The sequence below is a fragment of the Salmo salar genome, chromosome ssa09, assembly GCF_905237065.1.
Source record: "Salmo salar chromosome ssa09, Ssal_v3.1, whole genome shotgun sequence".
In the NCBI taxonomy this organism is placed as follows: domain Eukaryota; kingdom Metazoa; phylum Chordata; class Actinopteri; order Salmoniformes; family Salmonidae; genus Salmo; species Salmo salar.
In genome coordinates this window covers 81143476-81168489 of record NC_059450.1, presented here as the reverse complement: position 1 = coordinate 81168489, position 25014 = coordinate 81143476, and the positions used below count along the sequence as shown (strand labels likewise).

At 42.7% G+C, this 25014-nt stretch overlaps 2 protein-coding genes across 2 annotated transcripts in view; both read right to left on the bottom strand.

Moving 5' to 3' along the window:
* Positions 1-6157: 6157 nt before the first annotated feature.
* Positions 6158-14943, bottom strand: LOC106611995 (ras-related protein Rab-33A-like). Its single transcript, XM_014212750.2, has 2 exons — positions 13923-14943; positions 6158-7415 (listed from the first exon to the last, which is right to left on the bottom strand). Exons 1-2 carry the CDS (start codon positions 14190-14192, stop codon positions 6966-6968), a joined length of 720 nt encoding a protein of 239 aa, XP_014068225.1. The 5' UTR covers positions 14193-14943; the 3' UTR covers positions 6158-6965.
* A 91-nt stretch (positions 14944-15034) lies between these two features.
* LOC123744663 (matrix-remodeling-associated protein 5) overlaps positions 15035-25014 on the bottom strand; it is an 11422-nt gene continuing 1442 nt past the window's right edge. Inside the window, exons 1-3 of the mRNA XM_045724066.1 lie at positions 24415-25014; positions 21408-22317; positions 15035-17357 (exon numbers count right to left, since the gene is read on the bottom strand). The exon at positions 24415-25014 is cut by the window's right edge and continues 1442 nt beyond it. Of these exons, the coding sequence (XP_045580022.1) occupies positions 15449-17357; positions 21408-22317; positions 24415-25014 (3419 nt within the window). The 3' untranslated portion in view covers positions 15035-15448. The remainder of the gene's footprint in view (positions 17358-21407; positions 22318-24414) is intronic.

Here is a 25014-nt window from a genome sequence, read left to right as displayed (position 1 = left end):
TGGCAAGCGGCTACAAACTGGCTAGCTCAGTATTAGCAGCAGCTTCATCCTCTTCCTGTAATCTGTGCACCACATCTCTGAAATGCTGCCCCCTGCCGGAGTGGATGCAGCAATATTTGCATGAATACCTTATACTGTATCTCTAATTATATGGATACACTCTGTACAGTGCCTTCAGAAAGTATTATTAATACCCCTTGATTTATTCCAAATGTTGTTGTGTTACAGCCTGAATTCAACATGGATTAAATCGTATTTGTTTCTCAATCCATTCACACACAATACCCCATAATGACTAAGTGAAAACATGTTTTTAGAAAAGTTAGCAAATATATTGAAAATGAAATACAAAAATATATAATTTACATAAGTACTCACACCCCTGATGTTAGAATCACTTATGGCAGCGATTACAACTGTGAGTCTTTCTGGGTAAGTCTCTAAGAGTTTTGTACACCTGGATTGTACAATATTTGCCCATTATTATTTTCAAAATTCTTCAAGCTCTGTCAAATTGGTTGTTGATCATTGCGGGACAACCATTTTCAAGTCTTGCCATAGATTTTCGAGCAGATTTAAGTCAAAACTGTAACTCGGCCACTGAGGAACATTCACTGTCTTCTTGGTAAGAAAGATCCAGCGTAGATTTGGCCTTGTGTTTTAGGTTATTGTCCTGCTGAAAGGTGAATTCATCTCCCAGTGTCTGTTGGAAAGCAGACTGAAGCAGGTTTTCCTCTGTTTATTTTTTATCCTGAAAAACTCCCCAGTCCTTAACGATTCCAAGCATATCCATAAAATGATGCAGCCACCACTATGCTTGAAAATATGGAGAGTGGTACTCAGTAATGTGTTGTATTGGATTTGCCCCAAACATAACACGTTATATTCAGGACAAGAAATGAATTGCTTTGCCCCCAAAAATTCTGTATTACTTTAGCGCCTTAGTGCCTTGTTGCAAACAGGATGCATGTTTTGGAATATTTTTATTCTGTACAGGCTTCCTTCTTGTCACACTGTCAATTAGGTTAGTATAGTGGAGTAACTACAATGTTGTTGATCCATCCTCAGTTTTTTTCAATCCCACCCATTTAACTCTGTAACTGTTTTAAAGTCACCATTGGCCTCATTGTTAAATCCCTGAGCAGTGTCCTTCCTCTCCGGCAAACGGAGATAGGAAGGACACCTGTATGTTTGTAGTGACTATGTGTGTGGTGATACACCATCCAAAGTGTAATTAATAACTTCACCATGCTCAAAGGGATATTCAATGTCTGCTTTTTTATTTGTACCATCTAGGTGCCCTTCTATGTGAGGCATTGGAAAACCTCACTGGTCTTTGTGGATGCATCTGTATTTAAAATTCACTGCTCGACTGAGGGACCTTACAGATAATTGTATGTGTGGGGTACAGAAATGAGGTAATCATTCAAAAATGATGTTAAACCCTAGTATTGCACAAAGAGTGAGTCCATGCAACTTATTATGTGATTTGTTAAGCACATTTTTACTCCTGAACTTATTTAGGCTTGGCAAAACAAAGGGGTTGACAAAGGGGTTGAATACTTATTGACTCAACCTATTTAAGCTTTTCAATTTTAATTCATTTGTAAAAAATGTACTTTGTCATTATGGGGTATTGTGTTTAGGCCAGTGACAAACAAATCTGAATTTAATTCATTTTAAATTCAGGCTGTAACACAACAGAAGGTGGAAAAAGTCAAGGGGTGTGAATACTTTCTGAAGGCACTGTAGCTTTGTATGCAGCTATCATCACTGATGATGTTGGGGAGGTACTTTTGGAAGGTGCTGTATCTCAGTATGTAGCTATCATCATTGATGAAGTTGACAAGATACTTTCGGAAGGTGCTGTAGCTCTGTATGCAGCTATCATCATTGACGATGGGTGGGGTTATATCTTGCCTGTTTGGCCCTGTCCGGGGGTATCGTCGGACAGTGTCTCCCGACCCCTCTTGTCTCAGCCTCCAGTATTTATGCTGCAATAGTTTATTTTGGGGGGCTAGGGTCAGTCTGTTATATCTGGAGTATTTCTCCTGTCTTATCCGGTGTCCTGTGTGAATTTAAGTATGCTCCCTCTAATTCTCTCTCTTTTTCTCTCTTTCTCTTTCTCTTTCTCCTCTCTCTCTCTCTCTCTCTCTTTCTCTCGGAGGACCAAAGCCCCAGGACCATGCCTCAGGACTACCTGGCCTGATGACTCCTTGCTGTCCCCAGTCCACCTGGTCGTGCTGCTGCTCCAGTTTAAACTGTTCAGCCTGCGACTATGGAACCCTGACCTGTTCACCGGACGTATTGGACTCTCTCTCTACCGTACCTGCTGTCTCTAACTCTGAATGATCGGCTATGAAAAGCCAACCGACATTTACTTCTGAGGTCCTGACCTGTTGCACCCTCAACAAACACTGTGACTGGCCACCTCTCAGAGCCTGGTTCCTCTCTAGGTTTCTTCCTAGGTTCTGGCCTTTCTAGGGAGTTTTTCCTAGCCACCGTGCTTCTACATCTGCATTGCTTGCTGTTTGTGGTTTTAGGCTGGGTTTCTGTACAGCACTTTGTGACATTGGCTGATGTAAAAAGGGCTTTATAAATACATTTGATTGATTGATGATGTTGGGGAGATACTTTTGGAAGGTGCTGTAGCTCTGTATGCAGCTATCATCGTTGATGTTGGGGAGATACTTTTGGAAGGTGCTGTAGCTCTGTATGCAGCTATCATCGTTGATGTTGGGGAGATACTTTCGGAAGGTGCTGTAGCTCTGTATGCAGCTATCATCATTAATAATGTTGGGGAGATACTTTCGGAAGGCGCTGTAGCTCTGTATGCAGCTATCATCATTGATGATGTTGGGAGATACTTTCAAACAAACAGTAAGTAGGAAAATTGATTGCATAAAGTTAATTCTTACTGAAGGTTTCACATAATATCAAATCAAATCTTATTTGTCACATGCGCCGAATACAACAGTTGTACCGTGAAGTGGTTACTTACGAGCCCTTTCCCAACATTTGCAGAGTTAAAAGTAAGAACATTTGCACAAAAAAAGAAGGAAATAGTAACACAATAAAATAACAATAACGAGGCTATATACAAGGATTACCGGTACTGGGTCTATTTGCAGGTGTACGAGGTAGTGATGAATCGAGGGGTGATTGAGGTAATATGTACAGTTGAAGTCGAAAGTTTACATACACTTAGGTTGGAGTCATTAAAACTTGTTTTTCAACCACTTCACAAATTTCTTGTCAACAAACTATAGTTTTGGCAAGTCGGTTAGGACATCTACTTTGTGCATGACACAAGTAATTTTTCCAACAATTGTTTACAGACAAATTATTTCACTTATAATTCACTGTATCACAATTCCAGTGGGTCAGAAGTTTACATACACAAAGTTGACTGTGCCTTTAAACAGCTTGTAAAATTCCAGAAAATGATGTCAAGGCTTTAGAAGCTTCTGATAGGCTAATTGACGTCATTTGAATCAATTGGAGGTGTACCTGTGGATGTATTTCAAAGCCTAACTTCAAACTCAGTGCCTCTTTGCTTGACATCATGGGAAAATCAAAAGAAACCAGCCAAGACTCTAAGACCTCCACAAGTCTGGTTCATCCTTGGGAGCAATTTCCAAACGCCTGCCGGTGCCATGTTCATCTGTACAAACAATAGTACGCAAGTATAAACACCATGGGACCACACAGCCATCATACCGCTCAGGAAGGAGACGCGTTCTGTCTCCTAGAGATGAACGTACTTTGGTGCGAAAAGTGCAAATCAATCCCAGAACAACAGCAAAGGACCTTGTGAAGATGCTGGAGGAAACAGGTGCAAAAGTATCTATATCCACAGTAAAACGAGTCCTATATCGACATAACCTGAAAGGCCGCTCAGCAAGGAAGAAGCCACTGCTCCAAAACCGCCATAAAAAAGCCAGACTACGGTTTGCAACTGCACATGGGGACAAAGATTGTACTTTTTGGAGAAATGTCCTCTGGTCTGATGAAACAAAAATAGTTTGTTTGGAGGAAAAGGGGGAGGCTTGCAAGCCGAAGAACACCATCCCAACTGTGAAGCACGTTGGTGGCAGCATCATGTTGTGGGTGTGCTTTGCTGCAGGAGGGACTGGTGCACTTCACAAAATAGATGGCATCATGAGGGAGAAAAATTATGTGGATATATTGAAGCAACATCTCAAGACATCAGTCAGGAAGTTAAAGCTTGGTCGAAAATGGGTCTTCAAATGGACAATGACCCCAAGCATACTTCCAAAGTTGTGGCAAAATGGCTTAAGGACAACAAAGTCAAGGTATTGGAGTGGCCATCACAAAGCCCTGACCTCAATCCTATAGAAAATTTGTGGGCAGAACTGAAAAAGTGTGTGCGAGCAAGGAGGCCTACAACCTGACTCAGTTACACCAGCTCTGTCAGGAGGAATGGGCCAAAATGTACCCGACTTATTGTGGGAAGCTTGTGGAAGGCTACCCGAAACGTTTGACCCAAGTTAAGCAATTTAAAGGCAATGCTACCAAATACTAATTGAGTGTATGTAAACTTCTGACCCACTGGGAATGTGATGAAAGAAATAAAAGCTGAAATAAATCATTCTCTCTACTATTATTCTGACATTTCACATTCTTAAAATAAAGTGGTGATCCTAACTGTCCTCAGACAGGGAATTTTTACGAGGATTAAATATCAGGAATTGTGAAAAACTGAGTTTAAATGTATTTAGCTAAGGTGTATGTAAACATCCGACTTCAACTGTACATGTAGGTTGGGGTAAAAGTGACTAGGCAATCAGGATAGATAATAAACAGTAGCAGCAGCATATGTGAAGAGTGTGAAAGAGTGTGTGTGTGTGTGTGTGTGTGTGTGTGTGTGTGTGTGTGTGTGTGTGTGTGTGTGTGTGTGTGTGTGTGTGTGTGTGTGTGTGGCGTCAATATGAATGCATGTGTGTGCGTGTTTTGTGTGTGTGAGCGTATGTGTGTACTGGAGTGTCAGTGTAGTGAGTGTGTGGGTAGAGTCCAGTGAGTGTGCAAGAGTGTCAGTTAAAAAATATGCTGGTTAGCCATTTGATTAATTGTTCAGCAGTCTTATGGCTTGAGGGTAGAAGCCGATCAGAAGCCTTTTGGACCTAGACTTGGCGCTCCGGTATTGCTTGCCGTGCGGTAGCAGAGAGAACAGTCTATGACTTGGGTGGCTAGAGTCATATACAATCTTTAGGGCCTTCCTCTGACACTGCTTGGTATAGAGGTCCTGGATGGCAGGGAGCTCGGCCCCAGTGATGTACTTGGCTGTATGCACTACCATTTGTAGCGCCTTGGACTCGGATGCCAAGCAGTTACCATACCAAGTGGTGATGCAGCCAGTCAAGATGCTCTCAATGGTGCAGATGTAGAACATTTTGAGGGTTCGAGTGTCCATGCCAAATATTTTCAGTCTCCTGAGGGGGAAGAGGCATTGTCGTGCCCTCTTCATGACTGTGTTGGTGTGTTTGGACCATGACAGGTCTTTAGTGATGTGGACACAGAGGAACTTGAACCTCTCAACTCGCTCCACTTCAGCCCCGTCAATGTGAATGGGGGCGTGCTCGGCCCTCCATTTCCTGTAGTCCACGATCAGCTCCTTTATCTTGCTGACATTGAGGGAGAGGTTGTTGTCATGTCACCACACTGCCAGGTCTCTGACCTCCTCCCTGTAGGCTGTTTCATCGTCGTCGGTGATCAGGCCTACCGCTGTTGTGTTGTCAGCAAACTTAATGGTGTTGGAGTCGTGCGCGACCACACAGTCGTGGGTGAACAGACTACAGGAGGGGACTAATATGGAGGACTAAGATGCTTAAAATAGGCTTAGTGTCTCACTGTCTTATGAACAGATCCAATAAATATCCCAAAGGATCCAATAAACAATTTTAGATATTATGAAGTGTGTAAAATTTGACTCTTTGGCTAAGTAACATGAAATGTTATTTTGATGAGTCAGACTGCGACTACCAATTTCTGCAACATCTAGTGGAGATTCTTTGCACTACATTTTTTTAATAACCTTGAAAATTGTGTCAAGTGAAAGATCCTCACCTCAAAACGCTATTTTTAGTAGTATGTGCTTTGTGATTACCAGATTCAAAATGCAATAAAGAACACATGATATTTGTTGAATATTTAATTTTGAGGCAAAGACAGGAAACGGTCACAAATTGCATGTTTTGATGACGATCAGAAATATGATGATGATCAATGGAGAGAAAACAGAAAGCAGCAATAGCAGACCTGAACCCAGAGAAACCCCTGGTGGGGCGGCGGGAGGGTATTGGGCTAACCATCATCGTTGCCTCCCCATCCTCTGCATTATGGTTATGACAATTCAATGTGAAGGATTATTAGTGGATATGTCTTCAAATATAGTTAAAAAACACAAACAATATACTCAACAAATGTAAAACGATTGCAGCACATATACAGTACGTCAGTGTGAAGCCCAAATAGTCTTTATGAAAGTCCCTTTGTGAGATTGTGACAATCATGTTACACACAAGTATATTGCATGAAACAATAATACTGACAGCAAACATGTACAGACATGATAATACCGACAGCAGACATGTACATACATGATAATACTGACAGCAGACATGTACAACTCAAATACAAAATAAATAAACATACTTTACAAACACCACTGGATGACCTCTCTTGTCTTAAGGCCATTATTACAGAATGTGATAATGATAACATATCAAAGAAAGAGAGTAAAACAAGAGAGGGGCAGACAGACAGACAGCAAAACAGTATTATAATTTTTAAGAAGAAAAATTGAAATAACTGCAGGCACATTCTTTCAAGAAATGTTAACATTAGAACAGTATCTTCGCCTTACGTTGTTTATGTTAAATTGTTCAATTCAAGTCACAGCAGTATTAAAAGGAGATGAGGAATCATTGCAGAGTGGAGGAGCCTCAACAAGGGCAGTTACTCTTGTTAACATCTGTCTCTTGTGAAAGCCTAACCCTTCCATCCTCCCTCTCAACATCCCTGTACAGCAGGGACTTCTGGGCTTTCAGCCGACATGCCAGGCACATGAAAATGGAGTCCACATTTTGGCTCTCCTTGGGGTCCTTCGCCGAGGTCTCAAACAGCAGCATGTTGTGGGCGTCTGCAAACTTGAGGGCAGTGTTGGAGGGTACTTGGATATGACTAACCAGGTCACACTTGTTACCCACCAGTACCCGAGGCACAGTGGGTGAGACACGGTGCCCGTTGCACTCCTGGATCCACGTCTTCAGGTTCTGGAATGAGGCCATCTTGGTGACGTCGTAAACGAAAACGACAGCGTGCACATTGCGGTAGTAGTGTTCTACCATGCTCTTCCTGAAGCGCTCCTGTCCTGCAGTGTCCCACACCTGAACCTGTTGAGGAGTAATAACACATCCAGTGGTCAGAGAGGAATCGTATGTATTGGTCAGAGAGAAATGGGAAAACATCTCTAGATAATGCATCACAGTAAACACGCACACCTTTGGCTGACGTATTGAAATGCATAGGGAATATGTCGTTTGGAGAGTGTTTGCACATTGGGAAGACGTCGCCAAGACATCAGAATATAATGTTGACGCCTGGCCAACATATAAAAGATGTAGAACTGTAGAATTTAGAATGTAGGTATTCTACACACATCTGAAAGACATCTTGCCAATGAGCAAACAATGTCTAAACATCATCTTCCTGATGTATCCTGTATATATCGTGCCTACTTTGGACAGACATATGTGTGTTATCTGGGATTATGAGGGTTGAGACATAATCAGAATAAATACTAGACTGGAAAATACTAACTAGGAAAATGCACATTATGTTTGGAGGACCATTGCGTTATGTTTGGAGGACCATTGCGTTATGTTTGGAGGACCATTGCGTTAAGTTTGGAGGACCATTGCGTTATGTTTGGAGGACCATTGCGTTAAGTTTGGAGGACCATTGCGTTATGTTTGGAGGACCATTGCATTAAGTTTGGAGGACCATTGCGTTATGTTTGGAGGACCATTGCGTTATGTTTGGAGGACCATTGCGTTATGTTTGGAGGACCATTGCGTTATGTTTGGAGGACCATTGCGTTAAGTTTGGAGGACCATTGCGTTATGTTTGGAGGACCATTACATTAAGTTTAGAGGACCATTGCGTTATGTTTGGAGGACCACTGCGTTAAGTTTAGAGGACCATTGCGTTATGTTTGGAGGACCATTACATTAAGTTTAGAGGACCATTGCGTTATGTTTGGAGGACCATTGCGTTATGTTTGGAGGACCATTGCATTAAGTTTAGAGGACCATTGCGTTATGTTTGGAGGACCATTGCATTAAGTTTAGAGGGCCATTGCATTATGTTTGGAGGACCATTACATTAAGTTTAGAGGACCATTGCATTATGTTTGGAGGACCATTGCATTAAGTTTAGAGGACCATTGCATTATGTTTGGAGGACCATTACATTAAGTTTAGAGGACCATTGCATTAAGTTTAGAGGACCATTGCATTATGTTTGGAGGACCATTGCATTATTGTTACGTTCCCCAGTTTCAGCGTTGTTGTGGGTTTGTATGTGTCTGTATGTGTGTGTTTCAGGATGGCTTCCTGGATTCCAAGCAGCTGATTGGTCGGCCAAATTGCAGATTGGAGCTCTGACCCTGCCCTCTCATCAGGGGATACAGCTGTCTGCAATTACCGACTCCTTCTGCAGCTTTAAAAGCCAGTATTCCTTTGTTAGGAGGGAGAGCTTCTTTGTATGTGCTGTGTTGGTTGTTGGTCTGGTAAATTTGTTGTAAAGTATTTTGTACCCAGTCCTGCAGATGTATGTGTTTGCTATAGTACCTAGTGTTTTTGGTTTATTCAAATTGTTCACAGAGTTTGGTGAATTATTCTGTTTCAATTGTTCCCGGGAAGGCACCTTGGGAGTGTTTAGGCAAGAGGCCTGTGGGCATACATATACCTGTAGTATGTACTCTGTCTATGCACACTAGGTAAGACCTGGGTGGACCACCCCCTGTATTTTGGTTACCGCGCCAGGTGGCGTTAAGAGTAGGTGGGTAGTGGGTAGGCAGGTAAGGTAGGAGAGGGGACTCTAACTTTTACTTTCTTTGCTTTGGTTCCATCCAGCCCCCTTTTTGCCACTTTACCATTTGAAGAGAATAAATTCCCTGTAAACGGTAATATTCTCTGCCTTGGTCATCCTTACCCGCACCTACAGTCACATACCTTTTTCACTCCATGGGGAGTTGAGTGTAGCAGGGTGTTACGTACACCTCTTGGAGGGAACGCAACAATTATGTTTGGAGGACCATTGCGTTATGCGGCCCGTGGGCATGAACCATTCCCAAAAGGGCAGACAATTAGAATAATTCCACATTGATGCTTTTATCATAAGAGATCAAACCCACTGGTCAGTCATTTCAACGTGGACAACTGGGTAATATCTGATTGAGATGTTGACAGATGAAATTACAACCTACATTCACTATCAAAGACAGACAAAAGTTAGTTGAATTCCCAATGTGTTATAACTATGCTTTCAACCATTTAAAAGCACATCCAAATTACAATGGAACAAAGTCAGATTTTTGGTTTAGTTGTCATCTAAATGTTAACACTGGGATTCAACCATAAAGCAAAGTTGAAATAGGAATACAATGACTGACATTTTGCTTATTTATATAACTTCGTGTCATCCCTGCCCTTCATCTAATAGCACAGCCACATGACCTGTACTGCTGTTGAGATTACATTAAAAGTATGTACCCTATGTATAGTATAAGTAGCACGCGTTCCAGCCGGTATATCTCACTTGTCACCCCCAAAGCCAATTCCTCATTTGGCCGCCTCTCCTTCCAGTTCTCTGCTGCCAATGACTGGAACGAACTTAAAAAATCTCTGAAACTGGAAACACTTATCTCCCTCACTAGCTTTAAGCACCAGCTGTCAGAGCAGCTCACAGATCACTGCACCTGTACATAGCCCATCTATAAATAGCCCAAACAACTACATCTTCCCCTACTGTATTTATTTATTTATTTAGCTCCTTTGCACCCCAGTATTTCTACCTTGCACACTCATCTACAGTCAAATCTACCATTCCAGTGTTTTAATTGCAATATTGTATTTACTTTGCCACCATGGCCTATTTATTGCCTTTACCTCCCTTACTTACATTGTATATAGACTTATTTTTCTACTGTATTATTGACTGTTTTACTCCATGTGTAACTCTGTTATGTGTCGAACTGCTTTGCTTTATCTTGGCCAGGTCGCAGTTGTAAATGAGAACTTGTTCTCAACTTGCCTACCTGGTTAAATAAAGGTGAACAAAAAGTGATCAATGCTGTTTGAGATGCTTTATTATAGCAGCTGTGAAGATCTCCACAGACCTGCGACCTTTGCATGCTATCTTGAACATGAACACTTTCTATGATTATATAAGAGGACATTATAGTTACAGTACCCTCAATGTGGTCACAGAGGTGTTACTCTTTAGGCCATTAACTGTATAATAAAATTGATTTTGAATTGTGTTCTGTTGACCAGGCAACCAAATATCAACATTTAAAGGAGATCTACTGCTTGGATAGTTACATCTGAGACACTGACTTAATCCTCTTCTTTAACTTTTATTTTTGGTTGAGTAGGAGACGTGAATCCAACATATCATTTTTTTTACTCTATTGCAAAAGTGATATTGAATTGTGTTTTGTCAACAAAACCAAATAAACATTTAAACAAGATATACCTACTGGCTTCAGTTCCAGTTTGTGGTATGATTGTGAAACAAGAGATTGTCTGGTGAGTGGCAGAATGAGTCAGAAATGTTGTTGTAGCTTATCTGTGAATTTCTGCTTGAGAGAAATGTTGTCGCTTAGTTGTGAATGTCTGCTTGAGAGAAATGCCACCCTCCGGAGTGTTGTTCTCTCCCTATCCCAGTCTGTTGTCCCCACATGCTTCAAGATGTCCACCATTGTTCCTGTACCCAAGAAAGCAAAGGTAACTGAACTAAATGACTATCGCCCCGCAGCACTCACTTCTGTCACCATGAAGTGCTTTGAGAGACTAGTCAAGGATCATATCACCTCTACCTTACCTGACACCCTAGACCCACTTCAATTTGCTTACTGCCCCAACATATCCACAGATGATGCAATCGCCGTTACACTGCCGTATCCCATCTAGACAAGAGGAATACCTATGTAAGAATGCTGTTCATTGACTACAACAACAACCCCGCCCTGTGCAACTGGGTCCTAGACTTTCTGACGGGCCTCCCCCAGGTGGTGAAGGTAGGAAACAACACCTCCACTTCGCTGATCCTCAACTCTGGGGCCCCACAAGGATGTGTGCTCATTTCCCTCGTGTACTCCCTGTTCACCCATGACTGCGTGGCCACGCACTCCTCCAACTCAAGTTTACAGATGACATAACAGTAGTAGGCCCGATTACCAACAATGACGAGACAGCCTACAGGGAGGAGGTGAGGCCAAAAAGATCAAGGACAACAACCACCCGAGGCACTGCCTGTTTACCCCGCTATCATCCAGAAGGCGAGGTCAGTACAGGTGCATCAAAGCTGGAACTAAGAGACTGAAAAACAGCTTCTATCTCAAAGGCCATCAGACTGCTAAATAGCCATCACTAGCACATTAGAGGCTGCTACCCAATACATAGACTTGAAATCACTGGCCACTTTAATAATGGAACACCAGTCACTTTAATAATGTTGATATATTTTGCATTACTCATCTCATATGTATACTGTAATCTGTCCTATTCTACTGTATCTTAGTCTATGATTTGATTTAGTCCTATTGTTTAACTTCAATTTTTGATTGAGACGGAGATGAGAAAACCAACATATTAATTAATAACCTGTAGATTAAATTTGAAATCAACCAGAGCTTGAAACCCTACGCCTGTATTGTTTATTTTCAGTTGAATTCTGGGTTGAATTGTAACAATAGACGTTGATGACTTTACAAATGCTATATAGGCCTAAACAGTATCATTAATGATATTGATTCATCAAGTATGGTTACTGTTAAACCTACTATTTGAAATGACTTTGATAGCAACAGTGAATCTATTTAATTTTTAGGGTGAGGATTCTCCCAATAGCACATTGCTAAGAGTCTGTGACAAATACGAAAGCTGAGCACGGCTGGCCTTGTTTAAATCTGTGGATGCCCAGCCAATAGTTTTTTTTAATCTCATAGTTGATATTGAAGAAATTGAAGATTTGCCTAAAAATTGATTCCCATCATGACATAATCCTGGGGTTGAAATTTCACCTTCAAAACAACAGTTTAAGTTGATGATATGTTGATGAATTTTTGCAAATCCAGTGTGTTTTAAACAGATTCCATGTCACAATACGTTGGCAAATTACATTGAAACAACGCTGATTCAACCAGTTTGTGCCCTGTGGGGAAGGCACTATATTTTGAAGACTGTATTACTGCATGTCTTCCATTTCTGAATAAAATAAATAAAAGAACTGATACTTGGAACAAAGATGCTCTATTGCTTATGTTTTCATACTGAGGAAAGGTTTTTATTTTGAGGGTGAATCTCAATGAGAAGTCATGATGAAGAGATAATATTGTAAAAACATCACAATATCTATCGATGTCACTGTCTGTTGCTAGATACACTGGGATTAGGTCATCATGTTTGGGGCGGGGGCATTCAGAGGTTGTACTACACTGACATTTTGTGTTTTTATATACACTGAACAAAAGTATAAACGCTACATGTAAAGTGTTGGTACCATGTTTCATTTTTCATGAGCTGAAATAAAAATATCCCAGACATTTTCCATATGCACAAAAATGCGTATTTCTCTCAAATTTTGTGCACAAATTTGTTTACATCCCTGTTAGTGAGCGTTTCTCCTTTGCCAAGATATTCCATCCACATGACAGGTGTGGCATATCAATAAGCTAATTAAACAGCATGATCATTACACAGGTGCACCTTGTGCTGGGGACAATATAAGGTCACTCTAAAATGTGCAGTTTTGTCACAACACAATGCCACAAATGTCTCAAGTCTTGAGGGAGTGTGCAATTGGCATGCTGACTGCAGGAATGTCCACCTGAGCTGTTGCCAGAGAATTTAATGTTAATTTCTCTAACATAAGCCGCCTCTAACATAATTTTAGAAAATTTGGCAGTATGTCCAACAGGTCTCACAACCGCTGACCACGTGTATGGAGTCAATGTGGGCTAGCAGTTTGCTGATGTCAACGTTGTGAACAGAGTGACCCATGGTGGAGGTGGGGTTATGGTATAGGCTGGCCTAAACTATGGACAACAAACACAATTGCATGTTATCGATGGTAATGTGAATGCACAAAATCCGTGACGAGATCCTGAGGCCCATTGTGAGGCCCTTTTTTAAAGGTGATCAACATATGCATATCTGAATTCCCAGTCATGTGAAATCCATAGATTAGCGCCTAATTTATTTATTTAAATTGACAGATTTTCTCATGATCTGTAACTCAATGAAATATTTTAAATTGTTGCATGTTGCGTTATATTTTTGTTCAGTATAGTTACTAGGCCTTAGTGGCACATGCAGAGAAAACGGTTGGTGAACTGGGGATATGATGGTGATCTGAAATTAAACGGTAAATTCCGTAATTTTAAAACCATGCCAACATTGCTGAATGATCTATTAATTAAAAGAAAGATTCAACCTAACAGGCCATTAAATATAAATTGATGGACTCAGGAGAGAAATAATTCTCTACTCGGTTTATTGACATGTCATGCATAGATTTATAACGGTTAAAGCCGAACACATAAATGGTCAATTGACCCAAATAAACAAATAAAAACGGCAGTGTCCCGACCAGATGCTAAATTAGCCTATTACCTTGATTTTTTCGCCCTCTATTTCCACTGCTTTCTCTCTGAAATCAACACCGATTGTCGCCTCCGTCTTCTCGGGAAAGCTTCCCCCAGTGAAGCGGAAGGTTAAGCAGGTCTTCCCTACATTTGAATCCCCGATTACAATTATTTTAAATATTCGAGTCTGAACACTTGAATCTAAGGACGTGCTGAGATCCACAGATGATGTGAAATTTGTATTTCTTGAGTTTCTCGAACCGGTACCTCCCTCATTTTCAAAAGATTCATTTGCCATTACGCTAAAATGATGTACACAGTTGTGCACTGGTCTCGCGGATGGGGGAAGGTGAGGCAGTCAGGCACGGCAACAACAGCGACCCACTCCCTCACAAGCAGCTTCATTGAAGAAGGCTAAATGCAATGTTCCCCTATTTACAAATACTGTAAATATGCATAGAAAATTGTTTCTAGTCAGTAAACACAATGGTAATGTTTAATGTGATTTATAGCCTATATCAAAGAGGAAATGAATAAGGCTACAGTAGGCTAATATTTAACAATCTTTAGATTGTCAACACAAACCTGTCAACATTGTTTATTCCTCTGCCATATACATTTTTACATGTATTCAAATGTAACCTACAAATGTCTTTCACTCAGGTTTGATTTCACACTTGAAAAATCATGTGATCCATTCAGCTGATCAGATGCCATCATCCAAAATGGCGCAAATGCATTGGCCTCTAACCTGTTGTCCAGATAAGACAAGTGTTTGCTGTACAAGGTGAACATCAATACTGAGAGGTTTCAAGTAAGTGAGTGCACCAGTGATGCATGTTTTCCACATTGCACTGGATATCCTAGGCCTATTATAATTAAATATTTAGGTCTAGTCATGAAGTAAAATTTCCCAAATATGTATTAACAATGTATTAAATAAATTAATAGCTGGTAGACTTAGTTGCTGGGTCTCCATTTTGATTAGCTCTGTAGAACAATTAGAACATTTGTATCACACAAAGCTTCCTTTTACGCCCTCTATGAAAGGCTCATTTGTTCCAAATGGTTTGCATAAAATCTGAAAGCATGCCTCAGAATGGGATTCGCACAATCAGAGAGGGTGTACAAACAGATAGATTCCTGTGTAAGTGATTCACTTTTATTTTTTCTATTGTCAGAAGTAACACTAGGCACCTGCAAGCTGTATCTTAGTAAAAAAGGCATATAGATTAACCAACAATGTGAGTTCAGTCAACACAGTATACTTAGATATTTACATACAGGAATATTTATAAATTCAAAGAAAAGAGAGCATTCCCTAAATCACATCTGTTAAGTTTTTATATGCTTATATTTCTGCCAACAATTAAAGCAGACCTTTTTCTCCTTTCCTTGTTAGTGATATTAGAGTTCACACTATTTTTCTCTTATAATATGCACATTAATGGTAAGGTTACATAATTACACTGTACATATGGCATTCTAGAGGATTAAGTTTTACATTCAAGTGTAATTGTCAAATTAGATTAGGCACTTCTGTTTGGTTGTGGCTCAGATCACCTGAAGATATGTTGCTTTGAAGTCACTTCCTAGAGCATTTTTTGCATTGCATTTGTAAATCCCTGAGTTCATAAGCACTGGGTCTTGTATGACCAAGCTGCCCTCAACCGTCATGTGAATTCCTCCCTGTGCCGTGAAACGGTTGTTGGGAACAAGTGTCGTTCTTCCAGGTAGAGTCCATGTTATTTCAGGCTTTGGTATGCCTGCAGCGATGCAGTTAAGTGTTACTGATGAACCTCTGTGGACTCTAGTGATGGAAGGGGGTGCGTTTGTGATACTTGGAGGATACACCATAACTGCAACTGGGTATGACAACGCAGATGACCCAAATGTGTTGGTGGCCTTACAGACGTAGGTTCCCCTGTCAAATGTGGCGACCTCTTTGAGTTGAAGCGTGCCGTTTGATAAAAATGTAATTCTCCCAACAACCTGGGGCTTGTCCAGGACCAGGCTGTTTGGTAGGGTCCATGTGATTGAGGCCTGTGGCCAGCCATCCACAGAGCACGGCAGGTTCAGAATTTGGCCAAACGTGATCTTCATGACCCCTGTTGTGCCTCGAATCACAGGCTTTCTTCCTGGTTCTAGAGCATATCGCTTCTCTGCAGTCCCAGCCACGTTTTTCGCCAGACAACGGTAAACCCCTTTGTCAGCTGTCACTGTCTGGGCGATGCGCAACGTCCCGTTTCCTCTATAGTGAGTGAAGTGTTGATGTCTAGTGCCTGGCATCAGCGCTGTGCCATTTGGCAGGATCCAAACAAACTCTGGGTTTGGCTTACCGCGGGCAGGACACTCCAGAGTGACATCACTTCCATCTTGTTTTATTGGTAAAATCTCAATGTTCGGCATGGCGAAGCTTGGCTTCTCTGCTATGGATGCCACTTGAAGATCAATTGCCAGGCTTGCTTCTCCCAAGTGATTTTTGGCCAAACACACATACTGACCCTCGTCTGTCTTCCTCACTCCACGTAGCTCTAGACTCCCATTCTTGTGGACTTGGAAGCGTCCTCCCAGGTAAGGCGTTGGCAGAGAGAGGCCGTAGGGTGCGGCCCAGGAAACGCGTGGCTCAGGCTTGCCCTCCGCTCTGCAGTCGAGCAGTGTTGTCTGATAAGATACTGCCAACAATTTCATACTGCTTCTTCCACCTTGTTCATTGATGTGTGGCTCTCTTGGTTCTACTTGTATCTTAATGTTCTTGATGTCATCCCCAGCAGAACTCCTTGCCACACAAGCATACTTCCCTTGGTCGGCCAAAGTCACCTTCTTTATTACCAAAGTCCCATCATCTAAGATTTGGTATTTGGTTGAAGAGGATGCGATGACGTCATTGCTTGGGGAGAGCCACACAATGGTTGGTGGAGGCTCCCCAGTCGCCTGACATGTCATATAGGCAGACTCTCCTAGTCGGGCCGTGAGCAACAGCTGAGCCTTGGATGTGATTCGGGGGAAGTCAGGGCCTACTTTGACGCTCACCTTCATCTCATCCTCCCCCAGTTCATTCTTAGCATGGCATGTATAGTCCCCCTCATCCTTCTTTCCCATCTGCTGCAGCAACAGTGTTCCATTCCCGAAGATGACGTAGCGGCGAGAACGGGTGCCGCTGTCGTCCGACTGTAGGGCGTTGTTGATCATGGTTCCATCAGGGAGGCTCCAGGACACCTCTGGGTCAGGGAGACCTGAGGCAACACAGTCCACCTGGAAGTTCTCCCCGGAGGTCACCCTCTTCTGAGCTGTGGCCAGATGTTCGATCTTAGGTGGCATCATGAGCACCTGCACCTGGAACAGCTCCATGTCCTCACCGTTGGGCCTCTGGAACATACACAGGTAGCTACCTCCGTCTTTTTCAGTCAGCTGAAGGATCCGTAAGGTCCCATTGGAGAACACGGTGACAGGTCTCTCAGGGCTGATTATGAAAGAAATAGACACACAATATTAATGTTTTTAACAAGGGTTGGAACCGGTTCAGAGTACAGAACCGAAAACAAGAAAATAACAATTACTTGAAGAACAGAACCCGAACCGAAAATGAAAGTGATCTATACTGTTCCGGAACAGAACTGTTATTTTAGAAGCATGGGAACCGGTTAATAACATTATTTTATGTTACTCGCAATTTTTTCCAGTCCCACAAAAATCACAACAAAGTGCTTCAAGGCAAGCTTCCTCCATCCTCTCTCCTAACCATAAACATTTCTGTTGCATCTCACACCCTACACTGTGACTGGCAGCACAGTGTGTGTGTTTGTCTTTCATTATGATTAAACCATGCTGTTATGACAAAATGCAATTTGCTCTTAACGACTTTCCTATACAGATTAAACCACTTGCCCACTACACAGCAAACTCAAATCAAAATGTATTTGTCACATACACATGGTTAGCAGATGTTAATGCGAGTGTAGTGAAATACGAGTGTAGCGAACTCCTCTATCCTCACTGATTGGTGAAGTAATTTAATGTCGAGCTAAATGTAAAATATGTATATATACACTGCTCAAAAAAATAAAGGGAACACTTAAACAACACATCCTAGATCTGAAAGAAAGAAATAATATTATTAAATACTTTTTTCTTTACATAGTTGAATGTGCTGACAACAAAATCACACAAAAATAATCAATGAAAATCCAATTTATCAACCCATGGAGGTCTGGATTTAGAGTCACACTCAAAATTAAAGTGGAAAACCACACTACAGGCTGATCCAACTTTGATGTAATGTCCTTAAAACAAGTCAAAATGAGGCTCAGTAGTGTGTGTGGCCTCCACGTGCCTGTATGACCTCCCTACAACGCCTGGGCATGCTCCTGATGAGGTGGCGGATGGTCTCCTGAGGGATCTCCTCACAGACCTGGACTAAAGCATCCACCAACTCCTGGACAGTCTGTGGTGCAACGTGGCGTTGGTGGATGGAGCGAGACATGATGTCCCAGATGTGCTCAATTGGATTCAGGTCTGGGGAACGGGCGGGCCAGTCCATAGCATCAATGCCTTCCTCTTGCAGGAACTGCTGACACACTCCAGCCACATTGTCTTGCATTAGGAGGAACCCAGGGCCAACCGCACCAGAATATGGTCTCACAAGGGGTCTGAGGATCTCATCTGGGTACCTAATGGCAGTCAGGCTACCTCTGGCGAGCACATGGAGGGCTGTGCGGCCCCCCAAAGAAATGTCACCCCACACCATGACTGACCCACCGCCAAACCGGTCATGCTGGAGGATGTTGCAGGCAGCAGAACGTTCTCCACGGCGTCTCCAGACTCTGTCACGTGCTCAGTGTGAACCTGCTTTCATCTGTGAAGAGCACAGGGCGCCAGTGGCGAATTTGCCAATCTTGGTGTTCTCTGGCAAATGCCAAACGTCCTGCACGGTGTTGGGCTGTAAGCACAACCCCCACCTGTGGACGTCGGGCCCTCATACCACCCTCATGAAGTCTGTTTCTGACCGTTTGAGCAGACACATGCACATTTGTGGCCTGCTGGAGGTCATTTTGCAGGGCTCTGGCAATGCTTCTCCTGCTCCTCCTTGCACAAAGACGGAGGTAGCGGTCCTGCTGCTGGGTTGTTGCCCTCCTACGGCCTCCTCCACATCTCCTGATGTATTGGCCTGTCTCCTGGTAGCACCTCCATGCTCTGGACACTACGCTGACAGACACAGCAAACCTTCTTGCCACAGCTCGCATTGATGTGCCATCCTGGATGAGCTGCACTACCTGAGCCACTTGTGTGGGTTGTAGACTCCGTCTCATGTTACCACTAGAGTGAAAGCACCGCCAGCATTCAAAAGTGACCAAAACATCAGCCAGGAAGCATAGGAACTGAGAAGTGGTCTGTGGTCCCCACCTGCAGAACCACTCCTTTATTGGGGGTGTCTTGCTAATTGCCTATAATTTCCATCTGTTGTCTATTCCATTTGCACAACAGCATGTGAAATTTATTGTCAATCAGTGTTGCTTCCTAAGTGGACAGTTTGATTTCACAGAAGTGTGATTGACTTGGATTTACATTGTGTTGTTTAAGTGTTCCCTTTATTTTTTTGAGCAGTATATATATGTATATGTCAGAGGTTTGAAAAGGAACAAAAGTAATGATATGAACTGGTACTTTTTGGGGGTTCTAACCAGTTCAGAACTTTATTTTGCTGCTCAGAACAGTGGAACATAACAAAAAAAAATTATGGTTCCGTTCAGAACGAAACAATTAGAATTAGAATAATTTTGGTTCCAAACCCTGGTTTTTAATCACAAATACAATATGATTTTAGTGACATTGAGAACATTTTAAAATGTATTATGTTGTAAGATACATTCTAATCAAATTATGTGCAATGATTTACACCATTTAGTTACCCTGGATTTTCAATTATAGTGTAATTATATAATGTAACTGCACAATAGATACTTTGTATTTGTACAACGGTGCTTCTCCCATTTCCTGCTTCTCTTGTCTTACTGAATTCTGTGCCACTAGTGTTCCACTGTTTGGGAACCATGTTGAGCAGGAATTAATTGGCAGGCACCCTGCAAATTGACCGTAAAGAATATTTTTACACTGAAAAAAATGAAGGTTCTTAAAAGGTTCTTCCTCAACTCTTAAGGTTCCTTGGAGAACTCTTGCCCGATAAATAACCTTTGAGTTCAGTGTGGGGTTCTTGACGTGGCATCTACGGTCTTTAGAATTCTAAAAGGTTATTTAGATGGAAGCATGTCCATTTAATAGCACACAGCAAATTGGCCAGTGTTAACTAGTGTTGATATTTCAGTGTAACATTTCTAGTATTGATTCAAGAGTTAAATTAACAATCAGTGGTGTAAAAGAACCCCCGTGTTGGTGTTAATAACCAGAGTTGAACCAAAACCATGCCTATCATTACCATATTTCCCAGCATGCTCTATTGCAGGTTGATTTTTGGTTTATATCTATGTTTTTGCATGTTTCTTGATTGTATTTTTTTTATCATGTACAATATTATGCTACTCAAATATAAATAACATAATTTCTCTAAACGAATCAAATCTGTTACTTATTGCACCCGTTATTAAAATGGTTGTTCCAGTTTAGATGTTGGCTATTCCCACTCCAGGTGGCTTTCAATAGGAATTACACATCACTTTGCAAGCCAGAATAATGTGACTGGTATGCCTGATATGGCCTGTAAACTATGAAAGGCCATTGTATTAGAGTAAAACAGGCCTAAAAATTAGGCTTTATGAAATAGGTATTGTATTGTCTTAAATCATTGAATTTGAATAATAACACATTCACTTAAGATCCCACTTGGTGAAGGCCACAGGACTGAAAATGAATGAATGCAGCAACCATTTCTCTTTCACTATCAAGCACAGTCATGGGTGGTACTGGTAACTAAAATTCACTCAAAAGGCACCCTGGGCAATATGAAAATAATGCTCAACAACCTTATTTGCATAAAATAAGGTGCAGAGTGTGTGTAATTCTTCAAAGAACCATCCCATTTAAGGTTCTTCAGAGAACCTAAAATGGTTCCCCTATGGCATTGCTCTGAAGAACCTTATTTTGTATTTTTTAAGAATGTAGTCTCTGACAGTGGGACCCATCAGGGTTTCTGACCCTGAGATCACAGGCTGGTTGACCTTGGTCAGGCTCCAGCAGATAGCTTGTTTTGAATTACACTAATTGTGTTTGAAAAAAATAATTGCGTTTGATTAAACCTCCCTGAAATTGAGGACTGTAATAGTTGAGAAGTTCTTTATAAGGTCACTGAAGGGAAAGCGATTAGAATTATAGTACAGAATCTCAACCGATAATACTAATGGGAAAAAATATGACTTCTAAAGGCCTTGTGAAATCATTTAGCTTAATGAATAATTATAGCAATTATTCAGATCTCTGATACCTAATCAATATCAGCACAGTGTATTATTTTTATAGGAAAACCCCTATATAGGTTTGATTACTAGCATGGTGGAGTTACCTGTAGCGATGTTCCAGCAATGTTTTGGACGGTAGCTGCCACAGAGTGCCACGGGGAGAGCCAGTGGACTCTGGACAGTGCAGGTACACAGTGGAGCCATACATGGCTGTGACTCTGTGCTGTTGGGAGGGGTGGTGTGACAGTCGCAGGCTGGGGACCTCCTGCCTGGCCTTCAGGTACAGAACTCTCCTGGCCGCGCCCACTGCGTTGGTCACAGAGCACTCATACCTCCCCGAGTCTTCCGGAGAAATGTTCTTAATGTACAGCGTCCCATTGGGAAAGACAAACAGTCTCCTGCCGAGGAACTGGGAGGGTTTGACATGTACCCCTGCAGGAAGGCTCCACTTTAGCACGGGCGCAGGCTCTCCCTTGGCAGTGCAGTGGACGTACACACTTCTCCCTTCCTGGATGACGATGCTCTCCGAGGCCTCCTCGTTGATGGTGGGCGGTAGCGCTGCCACGTGGATGTGAAAAGTCACTGTGTCAGCCCCGGCCGCATTGCTAGCGATACACCTATAGTCGCCTTTACTGGAGAAGTTAGCTGATTGGATCCTCAGGGTGCCGTTAGCCAGCAGAGAGGCTGACCTGTCAAGAGCTCCCACATCACGCACAAAGGTCCTGTCTGGAAGAATCCAGGAGATCTGAGCCTGGGGCTTGCCAGAGGCTACACAGTCTAAGCTTATAGCCTTCCCCAAATACACTGGGACCTCTCTGGAGTGGGGACCTATGATTTTGGGAGGCTGGGTCAGCACAGCCAGGGTAATGACCATTCGGTCCGAGCCAAATGTGTTCTGTGCCGTGCAGAGGTACTGGCCTCTGTCCTGTAGCTGAACGTTTTTAATCACAAAGGTGCCGTTCTTTACAACTTCAAATCTCTGTCCGTGTTTTGTGTTGGCTTGGACGGTAGCACCTGTTGTTGAAAGGAGAGAGAAGCACATCATTGGTACTCTGGATTAGGCTTGCGTCCTAATGTTAATGCAATGAATCATTTTGGAGTTTTTGTCAAGGGTCTCTCTTTCAAATATTACAGCATGAGTTGAGCACACTCAGGTGGTGCCATTTTGTTAATATATTTTACAAATGTCTTTATTTAATTTTTATTTCACCTTTATTTAACCAGGTAGGCTAGCTGAGAACAAGTTCTCATTTACAACTGCGACCTGGCCAAGATGAAGCAAAGCAGTGCGACACAAACAACAACACAGAGTTACACATGGAATAAACAAACATACAGTCAATAATACAATAGAAAAAGTCTATATATAGTGTGTGCAAATGAGGTAGGATAAGGGAGGTAAGGCAATAAATAGGCCATAGTGGCAAAATAATTACAATATAGCAGTTGAACACTGGAGTGATAGATGTGCAGAAGATGAGTGTGCAAGTAGAGATACTGGGGTGCAAAGGAGCAAAATAAATAAAATATTTACAGATGGGCTATGTACAGGTGCAGTGATCCTTGAGCTGCTCTGACAGCTGGTGCTTAAAGTTAGCGAGGGAGATTTGAGTCTCCAGCTTCAGTGATTTTTGCAGTTCGTTTCAGTCATTGGCAGCAGAGAACTGGAAGGAAAGGAGGCCAAAGGAAGTGTTGGATTTGGGGGTGACCGGTGAAATATACCTGCTAGAGTGCGTGCTACAGGTGGGTGTTGCTATGGTGACCAATGAGCTGAGATAAGGTGGGGCTTTACCTAGCAAAGACTTATAGATGACCTGGAGCCAGTGGGTTTGGCGACGAATATGAAGCGAGGGCCAGCCAACGAAAGCATACAGGTCGCAGTGGTTGGTAGTATATGGGGATTTGGTGACAAAACGGATGGCACTGTGATAGACTGCATCCAATTTGCTGAGTAGAGTGTTGGAGGTTATTTTATAGATGACATTGCCGAAGTCAAGGATCGGTTGGATAGTCCGTTTTACGAGGGTATGTTTGGCAGCATGAGTGAAGGATGTTTTGTTGCGAAATAGGAAGCCGATTCTAGATTTAATTTTGGATTGGAGATGCTTAATGTGAGTCTGGAAGGAGAGTTTACAGTCTAACCAGACACCTAGGTATTTGTAGTTGTCCACATATTCTAAGTCAGAACTGTCCAGAGTAGTGATGCTGGACGGGCGGGCAGGTGTGGGTAGCGATCGGTTGAAGAGCATGCATTTAGTTTTACTTGCATTTAAGAGCAGTTGGAGGCCACGGATGGAGAGTTGTATGGCATTGAAGCTCGTCTGGAGGTTAGTTAACATAGTGTCCAAAGAGGGGCCAGAAGAATACAGAATAGTGTCGTCTGCGTAGAGGTGGATCAGAGAATCACCAGCAGCAAGAGCGACATCATTAATGTATTCAGAGAAAAGAGTCGGCCCGAGGATTGAACCCTGTGGCACCCCCATAGAGACTGCCAGAGGTCCGGACAATAAGCCCTCCGATTTGACACACTGAACTCTGTCTGAGAAGTAGTTGGTGAACCAGGCGAGGCAGTCATTTGAGAAACCAAGGCTGTTGAGTCTACCGATAAGAATGTGGTGATTGACAGAGTCGAAAGCCTTGGCCAGGTCGATGAATACAGCTGCACAGTATTGTCTCTTATCGATGGCGGTAATGACATCGTTTAGGACCTTGAGCGTGGCTGAGGTGCACCCATGACCGGCTCGGAAACCAGATTGCATAGCGGAGAAGGTACAGTGGGATTCAAAATGGTCGGTGATCTGCTTGTTAACTTGGCTTTCGAAGACCTTAGATAGGCAGGGTAGGATAGATATAGGTCTGTAGGTCTGTCTAATCCTTTGCTGCCTCAATTAGCCTATGCATATATTATTTCTGCTACTCCTTGAATGTTCACAAGCTTGTAAAATATAGTATTTCTGTTGGATATTATTCTTTACAATGGTAAGCTCACAAGAGCCTGAAGTCAAAATATTTATGCCATGCATTACAGAGATACTATACTGTAATTCACTGCAAAGAGGCAATAATTGTTTCTACCCTACAAAGTCTTTCACAATAAAAGTGTTTAAATACCTGTAGAGACTTTAGTCCAGGAGAGCGTTGGCTGTGGGTCTCCTGATGCTTCACAGGGCAGCAGCACATCGCCCTCAGCCAGGGCAGACACACTGACTGTGTTCACAGAGGTGATCCTAGGCTTCACTCCACTACCCATCAGTTTGGGGAATGGCAGGGCCGTGCTCAGCCTCCTCGGGCCCCAGTGGCTGTAGTGCCAGCGGCTGCCGTACAGGACACTGGCTGTGGAGTAGGGCCTGTTGGTGGGCACGGGGAGGGAGGTGGTGGGGGGCACATGCCAGTAGTTGTATGATGGAGTGGGAGGCTGGTAGTGAGGTCTAGGTGTAGGGTGACTGATCTTGGGCTTAGTTGTCACTCTCTTCCCTAGCTGTGAAATACGGTCCAGCTGAGCCTGTCTGTATCTGTTTCTGAGCTTGGAGAGCATTAAGAGGTCCTGCTGTCGGGTCCTGCTGGCTGGGCCTGGGCCCCTGTGGGGTGGGTGGGAGGTCAGCGGGGCTGCCATGCCACTGCCCGGTGAAGCAGAGATGAACGCTGTGGGCCTGACAGTCTCAGCTGTGATTTCTGGTCGATTGGTGACCCCAACGCCCCGGCCCCCTGGGT

Bases quoted from the DNA above. Each gene is read 5' to 3' on its own strand.
- LOC106611995 (XM_014212750.2), bottom strand. From the start codon at position 14,192: ATGGCAAATGAATCTTTTGAAAATGAGGGAGGTACCGGTTCGAGAAAC. The intron at 7,416-13,922 runs GTAATAGGCTAA...ACTCCTCAACAG, and splicing joins TAGAGGGCGAAAAAATCAAG to GTTCAGGTGTGGGACACTGC.